The sequence below is a fragment of the Charadrius vociferus genome, unplaced genomic scaffold (genome assembly GCF_000708025.1).
Source record: "Charadrius vociferus isolate BGI_N301 unplaced genomic scaffold, ASM70802v2 scaffold45, whole genome shotgun sequence".
Taxonomy (NCBI): domain Eukaryota; kingdom Metazoa; phylum Chordata; class Aves; order Charadriiformes; family Charadriidae; genus Charadrius; species Charadrius vociferus.
In genome coordinates, this window is record NW_009648712.1 from 2,795,533 (window position 1) to 2,808,473 (window position 12,941).

The 12,941-nt window shown below is 40.7% G+C and overlaps 1 protein-coding gene across 1 annotated transcript; it reads left to right on the forward strand.

Moving 5' to 3' along the window:
• Positions 1–1,754: 1,754 nt before the first annotated feature.
• Positions 1,755–8,823, forward strand: LOC104287928 (histamine H3 receptor-like). Its single transcript, XM_009886661.1, has 3 exons — positions 1,755–2,043; positions 5,512–5,678; positions 8,032–8,823. The coding sequence occupies exons 1-3, from the start codon at positions 1,755–1,757 to the stop codon at positions 8,821–8,823; spliced, it is 1,248 nt and encodes a 415-aa protein (XP_009884963.1).
• Positions 8,824–12,941: the final 4,118 nt, after the last annotated feature.

The window sequence follows — 12,941 nt, forward strand, 5'->3', positions numbered from 1 at the left end:
CAAAAGGGACTGGTTGCGTTAGGCGTGAGGAAGGAAAAAGAATAATTGGGACATGTTAACAGTGTATGTAGGATGTGTGATTTGGCAGTGTCCATGGCAATTTTCCTGCTGTTCTGTGGGTTTTAATGCAGGGAAGCAATTGCAGAAGGACTGTTACCCTCCTTCGAGGCCTATAGGAGCCCTGTGATGTCTTTTATTATCAATAAAATGCAGAAGCAGAAATTCTTGGGCTAAGAACGTGACTGTTTAGAAGATGAAGTGAAAATAAAGTGATCGAATGTCACTTCTAGTGCCGTATTGGCACCTTGAGCCACAAATCCCTGGAGGCATGGGGAGCACATCAGCAGTATATTTTGCCATGTTCTTGCACTCTTCCTTAGGCTACAGGCACAGACTTGGCCAGACCCATAATTTGACCTCACATTTGTTCACCACTTTATTTTCTTTTCACCCATGCAATAGCTTGGACCTCAACAACTTCATGTAGATCAGCTTCAGTATTGCTAGCAGGAGAAAGGCTAGTGGTTTTACTTAGTAGTCATTGCCAAAGGGTGTTTTCTACATTTCCAGCATTACCTCGAAATGAAACAAAGCTTAAAGCAGTAATGGACAGGCATGTTGTGAAGATATTTGTATGGATAATAAAGTTTTGCATTTTTTGTACTGCTGCTATTCAAACATTTAGTAAAAGCACTTGGCAAATGCTAATGAATTTGTTCCCACAACAGAAGCACAGGCATGACAGCCAACATTTTTCAAATTTAAGTATCTAAAATTAGACACCAAAGTGTTTTTAGAACCCATAATAAAAATGATTGAATTTTTACAACTGTGGAATACTCACAGCTCTCTGCAAGTGGCTTCATTACTCATACAATATATAAGCGCTTGTGGAAGACACAGGATTTCTCCCACCAGTGTGGAAAGAAAAGCCTAGTCCTATCAAAGTTGATTTCCGAGCTCTCATTCATATTCAGGGAGTCAGTAACTTGCTGCTTGGTTCTGGGTCAGCAGCAGCTGATGCTGTGTCACTGGGGCTGCTGCTAAGAGTTTTCAAACTGATTTCAGTGGGAGTTTTGCATCTGACCTCTGAGGGACCATTACTGGTTAACTGCTCTGGTAAGTAATTGTATATATTCTTATTTACAGCATATCAGTTTTCAGCCCTAAGGTCCACAGAAAGAGGAACAACAATAGCAACAACAAAGTTGACCGTGTCTTTGGTCAACAAAAAGATAAAACACAGTAGAGAGGGACCACAGACTTGCCGAAATACAATGATGCTAGATAAACAAGGATGAAATTGGAAAGTAGTTTAAGTTCTCATAAGGATAGGTATCCAAGATTAAGGAACAATTTCCAGAAAATGTTGATGTCCATAATACTAAGAAGCAAAACATTTCTGCAAGGGACGAAATGAGGGTGGGAGGGAGGAAGGGAGGGAAGCAAGAAAGATTCTCAGATCAGCTCTCCTGACCACCACAGATAAGGGTCGGGTTGCATAAAGAAGAGCTTGCATTTTACAATATGAGCTTGGGAAAACTACATATTTCTTACTGGTGACTTCTAGAGATAAACATGGCTTCAGATGCATTGGTGTTTATTAAAATTACAAAATCTTAGGAAAACTAGATTTATCTAGCATCAGAACCTTTTAATTTTTGCCCTTCTGAGTCAATTTTTTGTTTATTAGATTTTTGGCCCATTCTGTTTATAATCCTTATGAATCTCAACCTTTTGGATAACTCTGCCAGATGCGAATTTTTTCCCAGACTGAACTGACCTGGATCCGCAACATGCACAACAGCACTGCCGAAACTCCGCATATGGCTGGAGCACGCAACGAGACTTTGTCCACACAGTCACCGAGCTCCGAGTTTTCACTGGGCGTGATGGTGCTGCTGGCTTTCCTCATGGTGTTGCTAGCTCTGGTCACCATCCTCGGAAACGTCCTGGTGATCCTTGCTTTCATCATGGACAGAAACCTCAGGCATCGGAGTAACTATTTCTTTCTCAATCTCGCCATTTCTGACTTTGCAGTGGGTAAGTTGCAGCCGTGGAGGCACGTACTACTTGTTTGCTAGGAATCTCAGGAGAAGCAAGTGGGCTTCTTTTGCTGGGTGGTTTCTTCTAAGAGAACTATTTCCCAGCTGTGTCGGGTAAGGAATGGGGGAGACTGCATTAAGTGTCCTAGCAGCCTACTATTTTTCAGAAATACATTATCATAAGAAGTGGATCCTTTGCCAGGTAAACAGCTAATGCTTAACGTCATGGCTTCAGGAAAAAATACTAGTGTCTGTGTGAATCTGTGTGGAATAACAAAGAATTGGAGTTGTTTGTGAAGAGTCAGACTAAAGTTTAGATAGTCAAATTGAATATCATATATATTATCTGGCAGATCTTGCATACATGGTTGATTATCTTCTTTTTCAATCTACTCTCATACAATACTTTTTTAGTAGTTCACATAGTGATAGGACGAGGGGGAATGGCTTTAAACTGGAAGAGGGCAGGTTTAGATTAAACATTAGGAAGAAATTTTCCACTCTTAGGGTGGTGAGGCACTGGAACAGGCTGCCCAGAGAAGTTGTGGATACCCCATCCCTGGAGGTGTTCAAGGCCAGGCTGGATGGGGCTTTGAGCAACCTGGTCTAGTGGGTGGTGTCCATACCTATGGCAGGGGGGTTGGAACTCGATGATCTTCAAGGTCCCTTCCACCCTAAACCATTCTATGATACAGATAATTGCCTGAAGTTTGCAACTAAATGGTGATGAGTAGTATTTTTAAGTATTTTGCTGTACATACTCTATCTAGAGTCATACCTCAGGAATATGTGTTTATATAGGTAAATAAAAATAACAAATCAAACAGTCTCTAAGTTTGATGTTATACATATATATTTATACACAGCGACACGTTTTATTTTGAAACTTGTACTGAGAAATTTTGAAACTTGTACTGAGAAAAAGTACAATTAAAACATTTGTGTGATGTGCCACTGGAGATTGATGCATTGCAATATTCTGTGAAGTGTTAGGTGTCTTTGGTAAAAGTCTTGGTTAAATCATTGAGTATTCAGAAAGACGGTTTTAAACAGGTTTGGCTATTTCATGAAATCTATATACTGACTTGTCATGTCACAACAAAATCTTTTAAAACTATTTTTATTCTACTTTTTTACCTACACATTTTAAAAAGATACTGAAAGAACAGAAGGAACTCTTCCTAAAATTTATTGCCAGTGTCAGAAGTTCTGTTAGGACCATGGTTTCTAATAGTCCGGTCCTCGTGATGCCCAGATCTCCTTGTGTTGTTCTGTTTTGATCCCTTCCACCATACGCTTCATGTCTTCTTCCAGCTTATAACTGCCTTGTTGTGCCGCAGAGCTCTTGCTGCTGTCTGGCTGCGGTACACAGGAAAAAACCACAGCAGTGAACAGAAAACCAGTGGACAGAGTGGCATTCTGTCATCTGGCTCACAATGTAGCACCTCATTGAACAAATACCAGTATCTAGCTGAGAAGTACAAAGTAAATAATGTCCCCCATCAAAGAAGGAAGTAGATCTTGGCATGACCGAACTTCCATCAATTTTTGTTTTGTGATATTGCGTTTATCTGACTGTCTAGTTTTTCATTCTAAATGTGGTTAAAAGCTTCACAGACTTTAAAGTCAAACTGATTTGTATTTCTGTAGCTACATAACTTAGGTTTAGGGTATACCTAAATTATCCTTAATTTCTGCTTGATCCTAATTGCGAAAAGCACACACTTCCATGCTTGCAGGGCCCTTTGCTTATTCTTTCAATAAATTTAATCTATCTGATTTTGACCTTCAACAATTTTTGCTTTATCTCTGTGCTTCTGGACCTATAGCTGGATTTGAATTGAGATCTCTTGATTCTCAGTAGAGGGAGAATAACAGGAATTGTAAGATTTTTAGGGAAACAGAAACTCTCAAGATACTCTTCAGTACCTGTTACAGGAGGACACACTGTTATGAAGTAAATCTAAAGTTGAAGTAATACCCTTTTTTCCCCCCTGTGAGTGTTAAAATCTATAATATAACCTTTTGCTCAAAAGAACAAGTGTCAGTTGCTCTGCAGGTGCAGTGATTCCATTTCATTGCAGCATAGATGCTGTTCACTGCGTCACAGCAAACTACACCATTGGCTCTTCAGCCTCTCAAGGCTGCTTTGTGACTGCGTGTGTAGTGTGATCACCTAGAAATTCATTATTGGCACTTTCACAACATTTGTATTTAACAGCTTAAATTTAGATAGCCATGGGTGTGAGTCACTCGTGTATGTTCCCACCACTTGGTGTGTTTCCATAGGTAATACCCTCATAGCTCACCACTGAAAAGTGGTTATGATCAAGAATTACAATGAGAAGAAATGTTAGACTGGGTATACTGTCCTGGTTTCTGCTGGGATAGAGTTAATTTTCTTCCTAGTAGCTGGTATAGTGCCGTGTTCTGGATTTAGGCTGAGAATAATGTTGATAACACACTGATGTTTCAGTTGTTGCTGAGCAGTGTTTACACTAAGTCAGGGACTTTTCAGCTGCTCATACTGCTCTGACAGTGAGGAGGCTGGGGGTGCGCAAGAAGCTGGGATGGGACACAGCTGGGACAGTGGACCCCAACTGGCCAAAGGGATATTCCATACCATATGACATCATCCTCAGCATATTAACAAGGGGGAAAGCTGTCCGGCAGGCCGCTGCTCGGGAACTGGCTGGGCATTGGTCGGCAGGTGGTGAGCAATTGCATTGTGCCTCACTTGTTTTGTATATTCTTTTATCAGTATTATTATCATCATCAACATCACCATCCCTTCTTTTTTAGTCCTATTAAACTGTCTTTATCTTAACCCACGGGGTTTACTTTTTTTTTTTCCTGATTTCCCCCCCATCCCCCTGGGGAGGAGTGAGCAAATGGCTGTGTGGCGTTTAGCTGCCTACCGGGTCAAACCACAACAGTGTACTTAATTAACTGTGCAGTTTTTGTCAGACTTTTGATCATACAGTTTTAAAGATCAGCTTGAAATTCACATTTTACTTCTATAAAAGTTACTTCTGGAGCACTTTTGGACACCATATCATGTTTCTAAGAGGATAAAAGCATGGCAATCAGATAATTTATTGTAGAAAACAGTAAATTACATTGGGGAGGGAGAAGATGTTTGTTTGTTTTAATTTCAGCAGTTTATACAGAATAGTGTTTACTGCAGCAGGTAAAAAAGTCAGCTGCTCCTTCCTTTAGAAGGTGATATAAACAGGAGAAGTAATAATGACACACAATAAACCTTTCAGAACGGTGTTAATTCTAAGAAAGTTACTGGTGCTTAGTTTGTAGTAAAGTGGTCATTGGTTGCATGAGAATAAAAGCCTTCCACATGGCAATTCCAGTCAGTATGGTGTTTTTATCAGATACCAAAGAAGTGTTTCTATGCTTTCACGAGCACTACCTGCAGTGATGACTGATGTGTGCGTTTGGTTTATTTCCACAGGTGTGTTCTGTATGCCTTTGTACATCCCTTATGCCCTGACAGGGATCTGGCACTTCGGAAGAGGCATCTGCAAGCTCTGGCTAGTTATGGACTATCTCCTGTGCACAGCTTCAGTGTTTAGCATCGTCCTTATCAGCTACGACCGTTTCCTGTCAGTTACAAAAGCTGTAAGAAGAACACTTCTAATTATTTTGCAATATATATTGAGATTTCTATAAAAGTCGGAGTGTTCACAATTAACACTAGAATCTAAATAGTCCTTCATTATTGTACCATTTTTATGCGGAGAAACGTTGATGCTTCAATGTTACATTGGGACTTAGAGATAGGGTAACGCCTTGCTTATGATTTCAATGTTTCCCTCCTGCCGCCTGGATTAGAAACTATTTAATTACACTATAGAGGAGGTGGGAAAGTCAAGGTAGGAAAGGGGCAGCAGGAGTGTGGAGAACTTGGGCTTTGGTCATGAGAAGAGTGGTAACGAAAACTAGGTTAAGTCAAGGATGTGCTTAGGCTTGGGATAAATTTTAAAAGGAGAAGAGGGTATGGAGAGAGATGTGGGATAGACTGACTGAAGATCAGATGAGGATCTGCATTACCACAGGGGGTGATTGACATGTGCTGCCAACAAGCAGTTGGGTGGAAACTAATCCCTTGAAGCAAAAGGAAGAATAAATCAAAATATGTGGAGAGGTAAGAGGTGTTTCTCGAGTATTATCATACCTCTGCTTCAGAAGGTATCTGAGGAATCCAGTGGTAAATATTATCATTCACCATTCTAAGCTCTACCTGGTGTTTGGTCCAGATGGAAAGTGCTTTTCATGAGTGCTAGCTCGAGTGACATGGGCTGTATTAGATCGAGAGATTCTCGTTTGGGAAGTGCTGATACAATCCCTAATCTCTTTCTCTTCTTCCCCAGTGTTGTGGTTTTAGGGTTAGTTGTTGCTGCTTTTTTTTTTTTTAAAGCTGAAAAATAAAGTATGAAAATCCCTGTATTTAAGAAATTGTAATATTGAAAAATATTAATGAAGTTGCAGAGCTCAGAATGTGAGAAATATAAATTAAAAAGGCCTCTGCAACCCAGCTGAGGTCCATGTTTTTACTCATTATTGATGGTCTTCATTTACATGATCACATTCTGTTTTTCTTCTTTAGGTAATTAGGGTGGAGTTAGTTCAGGAGAGTATAACATAGGGCTCTTATCCAAAGAAAAGATATCATGTTTCCTCATGGACGTGGGATCTACTGGTGCCTCTACTGCAAACCCAGCTTGTGGCCAGGGGCCACCCATTTCAGACTTAACTTTCTGTGCGGCTGTGCTGAGCTTCCTGTTTTCTGCCTGAGATACTTCTGCCACTGAGATACTTGTGGTCGTGCAAAGGGCTGCAAATTCATTATTGCAGAACTGGAGCTGTGCTCTGAGCCAATGCGATGCTTTAAGATGGAGAAGTGCCTGAATCTTCAGGCTGCAGATGTTTAAAACAGAGAATCTAAAATAATGTGTGTAACACTGCACTACTACTCTGTTACTCACCGGTAAAATAGGGACAATGCCCCTTTTGTCATATGCAGTTCTGAAGATACCATTCATTAGTATTTGTATAGCATGCAGGTGCTAATTAACAGCATAGGAAGCTGATGGGGAAGGTAGTAATTCTGGGTCTGAGTAATGCCTGGGATGATAAATGTTGAACAGTATTGAGGAAATGAAATTGTCCAGCTTCTCATTAACTGATCATCTTGCTCTCTGAGAGATGCAGGGGATAAAGACCTTTAAGTTTGTATTGTGCATACTTGCTGGGCTATTACAAGGGCAGTTTTACCTCTCCTAACTTTGGATGACATGATTTTAATTCTTAGTATTTTTTTCAAAGGTAGATATTTATGGCTAGAGAATAAAATAGCTTAATGTGGTCTGGGTAGGCATAAAACCACCAAGATTTGCAGTAATGCAATGAGCTGTTTACAAGGTAAAGTGAGTGTTAGAACAGAATGTTTCAATAAAGTAAGGGATGTTAAAGCATGTATGTGAGATAGAGTTTTCTGCTATGACAAGAGGAGACAGTATTAAAAATTATATTGTCTAGTGTTTGCAGTCGCACATGGCAACCTGTCTAATACAGAAGGCTTCTACTTTTGCCTGTGCCGGAAGGACATCCCACAGCTGCTTTCACTCTCCTCTGAGCTTGGGCATTTCATGAACCATAAACTGATTCCTTATTGCTACCTTACTGTGGTGGTGATGAAAATAAGCCATGTCCTTTCACACCTGGAAGCCGAACGGTAGTTTAGCTGTCATAATTTCTGCCCCTTTCCAATCCCAAGTATTAAAATCAATTACAGAGCTACAGTATTTGATGAGCAAGACTAACAGAGTTTTTCGGGACCTTACATAAGTGAAGATGTTCTAGGTGTCTGGGGAATTACAGAACAAATATTGTATTTGATTTGCTTATGTTTTTTTGACATAGTTGTTACAAAATGTTATCTGAATATGTGACATGTTTGTTTCCTTCTCAGGTATCTTACAGAGCCCAGCAGGGAATAGCGTCCAACCCTGTCATCAAGATGGTGGCAGTCTGGGTCTTTGCCTTCCTCCTCTACTGCCCAGCAATCCTCTTTTGGGACCACGTGGCCGGACACAGCGTGGTAGCGGTGGACCAGTGCTACGCTGAGTTCTTTGACAACTGGTACTTCCTCCTGTGTGCGTCCACGCTGGAGTTCTTCGTGCCTCTGCTCTCGGTGACCTACTTCAACGTGCACATCTTCCACAACATCCAGAGGCGCCAGCGGCATGGCAGCATGCAGGACTGTGAGCTTCCAAGGAGAGACAGCCTGTCCTGGAGATTTTGCCTCTTGCCAAGGCCAGGAGCATCTTCTCCTCCATCAGAAGCAGAGGACAGTGTTTCATCTACAAGGTCGTGGAGACCAGCAGTGATGGCTAACTGTCCATCTCCAACACAAACCAGTCCCACTGCTCTCAAAAAGGACTTCTCTGTTTCTTTCCGTTCAAGGACCGGATCAAAACTGCAGCGGGACAAGAAAATTGCAAAGTCGCTTGCCATAATTGTATGTGTGTTTGCCATTTGCTGGGCCCCATACACTTTACTAATGATTATTCGTGGGGCCTGCAAAGGAAAGTGCATCCATAACTCCTTGTATGAAATTACTTTTTGGCTTTTGTGGATCAATTCCTCTTTGAACCCATTTCTTTACCCTCTCTGTCATGTGAGATTTCGCATGGCTTTCATGAAAATATTATGTCCCAAAATGTTTGCAAAATGGAGGTCACGTAACACACCTTCTTTTTAGAGAGTTAAAATAAATGACTTGCAGATAAGGTTCCTCTCTTATCTAGTGCTATATTTTCACATATGTCTTCAACAGAAATAAAGAAAAAAACTTTTGTTTACTAATGGCATTGGTTAAGAGTGCAGCAGAAGCAGGTATGTGCCCTGATTCTGCTATTTTTCAGGATCTTGGTTTTGTTTTTGCTGGTGTGATGCTAGGTTAAACACCACCTAGGGCATTGAGAAGAATAACAAGTTTAGTTGGATGTGCTTTTGGTACGTTTTGTTTCTTCCTTTTTTTTTTTTTTAATATATGCATAGATCTGGTACTATGAAAGAACTCTTCTATATATATCTCCATAGATGTTCATTGAAGGGAGATACCTGCTTGTGTATGTGTTGAGTTAAAATTTATGTCTTATTTGTGAATGTAAAGCTCTCAGTGTAGAAGCAGTTCTGCTACATTTTTTGAAAAGTTGTATAAATACTCACAGGAACAGTACAATTTCATTTTAAAAACTATTATGAAGACAAGACAGTGTCCTGTAGTCATTATAATTCCCACAGTGAGCAATATGCAAGTGAATGAGCTGCCTAATCCAGCATATCTGTCCTTTTCTAATTTTAATACAGTCCATACTATATGTTGTAGGACACCACACACATAAGTTAGCAATTCTGGATGATTTTCAGAGAACGAAAGTTTCCATGGTAATGGAATTTTGAGATTGGTTCTCAAAATTGTCATAGGCATAAATGGTTCTCTTTTCACCAGTACTGTCTTTTCTCCTGACAGTGGCTGCCTCTTTGGTCATGCTTAAATGATATTTAGTGTCATATTTGTGCACTATTTGATTACCTAAAAGAAGGGCCAGGCTTGGGCACATGATCACATTCCTGTTGAATTAGCAGAGCAAGCAATACAAAGTTCATGCTGGATTTATGATTTTGGCTGGCTGTGCGAGAATAGACAATACCCTCTGGGGCGTAAAGCTTTGCAAGTGCAAAGATATTCCATCAAAACGTCTGGAACAAATTTGAACTGACAGAGTGATTTTTATCCTAGATCAGTTCTTTGTGTCCTGTTACTGTGACGTTCTATGGATTTTCTCTGCTGCTGAACCAGTATCAAACAGAGGTCTGAAAGCTGACACAGAGGTGTCTTAAGCAGCTGTTAATAAACAAAGCAGTTGAACACACAGTGCTGAAAGGAGTGGGTACATGTGCTGGAGAAGGAAATGGAGCTTGATTATAACCCATTCCATGTGCCAAACTTTCTTATCTTGTGTTGGGTGTTGCAACTCACCCAGAAGGCTTTCATGGATGGGTAAGTGAGAGTCACTGGTTAAATTTTTTTTTCTCTCCTTTTATATAGTTTTCTTTCCTCTTTGTGTATATATAGAAATGTATAAAATATGGAAAGAGCAGTCTGATGCTCAGAACAATGAAGAGTAAGAGTCAATTTAAATAGTACTTTTTATCTAATTTGAAATTGGCTGTAGCAGTGTTGCAGAAGCAGAGTAGTCCTTTGCAAGCACAGTTAAAATGTATGTAAGCAGCTTAATCATAGCACGAAAGTTGATGGCTTTGAGGAGCTAAAATGCCATTCTGTTCAGAGGTCTGGATCTGAAGACTTCTCTTGCCAGTTTTTGTACTAGTGGAAGATTATCTTTCACCATTCATCCTCGTTATGCTTCCTTGCCTCATGTGGGCAGCGTTATGGATTGCTAAGAGAGATACAGCTTCAGGAGGAGGTCATTGATGCAGCACTGCTGTTTTCACTGTCACGAGCTAAGCTGCTGGCACAGATTTTGTGCGATTTGTTTTGGGTTTTTTTGTGAGGCTTAAAATAAACCAAACGCACACACATTTAAAACATTTATAGAATAGCTGATGTACTAAATAAATATCTGTTAAACAGAGAAACTGTAGGTAGGCCCAAAATGGGAAAGTATTTGAGTTGTCTGCTTTTCTATTCCTATGCTTTCAGTATAAAAATTCAGTTTGCATTTTGTGATTAAAGAATGTGTTGTTTACTTTGGAAAAATGCCCTACAAAATTATTGGCTAGGTAAACTGTATCCACATTTTGCAGTCCTGGAAAACCAGAGGGTGTCAGAGAGCACCATGTGCAGCAAATTTGAAACCACACAGGGCAGTGGAGCTACTAGAGGTCAATGTTTTTGATGTTCTTTATTACACCCACAGAGTTCAAACTGCTTTGTCACACCACTCCTGTATATTTGAAGAATTTGTTGTATTTTTCTAATTGTTGAAATTTTTGCTTGGTGTTCCCAGGGTAAGTCAAGCACTTAGTTGCTGTGCTCACAGCTGTCTTGGTCAAGGTGGCATCCTAAGTCTTCTCCTCCCTATCGGACATTTTGCGGGGCTGTGGTAACATGCTTATTCAGCATATTCTTGGGTGTGCCCTTCATGCACTGACACAAATGGACTTTGCTTGCCAAAGTGGTTTCTAAGCCAAGTCCCTCTATGCACTCACTCATCCATTTCACCATTTCATGCCTTTGCATTTTCTTCTGTCTTTGCAGATGTCCAATAGCTCTTGTAAATACATGGTGACAGTAGGCCTATGATTCTGTGAGGTTCAACTCAAACCACAACAATGTTTTTCTAACTTTACCCTCTCAGGTCTTAAAAAAACAAACAAACAAACAAATAAAACATAGATGTTGGAAGAAATTGTGTTATTTTTTGTTTGTTTATTTCTGGGACGAGTATTTAAGCCCGATTCTCCTAATTGCTGTCTCCTTTATGTTAGGCTATGGTTTTTCCTCCGCAGGGAGGAAGGAAGGAGTGACCACATAGATTTCTCCCTCAGCCCCATGAAGGGACTATGATTAAAACTTTAATATTTTATTCATTTCCTAATTTTTAAAAGCAAATGTCTAGTCTCCCCTTGTCTCCAGTCATTTTGTCAAAGAAGAAAGCCAAGGTGCTCAGACATGATTTACTCTTGGTAAACCTATGTTGACTGTTCCCAGTCACCTTTTCCTCCCTCAAGTTCTCAGAAATGCCTTCCATGAGGACTTGCTCCATTATTTTCCCAGGGACCAAAGAGAGTCTGACCTTTTGTCCTTGTGGCATCATTTGAAGATGAGTGCAACATTTGCCTTTCTTCAGTTGTTGGGAACCTTCCCTCCCCTGCATGACTTTTCAAAGAGGATAGAAAGTGGCTTTGCAAGGATGGTAGCTGGTTCCCTCAGCAGCCTTGGGTTTACCCCATCAGGTCCCATGGACTCTTTTACAGGTCAAGTCCTCTCAAGTAATCTCTGCTTTATTCCCACCTGCTTCTGACAGGTCTCCTCCCTGAACTTTTTCACTAATCATGGAGAAGAGGGAGACCTGGCTAGTGAAGACTGAAGCAAAAAAAGAATTGGGTACCTCAGCCTTATCCACATCTGCTGTTACTAGATCACTGTCTCCATTCAGCAACAGGCCTACATTTTTCCTGTTCAGGATATTACTGTTAATGGGGCAGCTGAAGTTCTTCATGTTGTCTTTGATGTCCTTTACAGGCATCAACTCCAGGTGAGCTTTTGTTTCCCCAACATCATACTTATGCAGCTAGGCAACATTTCTAAATTCCTCCTTTGTAGCCTGTCCCTGCTTCAAAGTCCTCCATGCTGCTTTTTCGCATTGTATCTTCCCTGGTTAACTAGTCTCCCAATACCTCTACTTGTTTTCTGGACAATTGGGATGGGTTTTTCTTGTGCATGGAATCTGTTGTCCTTAAAGGCATGCAGGTTTCCTAAACACATTTTCACTTCTGTCGTGGTTTAGGCCAAATCGGCTACTGGGGACCTGAAGGACCCCAGATGGGACCGACAGATGCTCTCCTCTACCCCTCTTCAGAGAGAGGGGCAGAGGAGGAAAAAGAGACTTACGAGTTTAGAAGGAACTAAACTACTTTAAGGAAATATTAATAATAAAATAAAATAAAAAAAAATGAAATATATACAAAACCGTATCAAGCTCCCGAGATGACAATCACGACACCGGCTGGCACTGGGGCAGTCCCAGGCTGGACTCAGTGACGGACGGGAACTGGATTCCGGATCTGCATTCAGGATCGGGATCGCAGGCAGACGAACAGAGTCCTCCTCAGACGTCGGCCATTGCA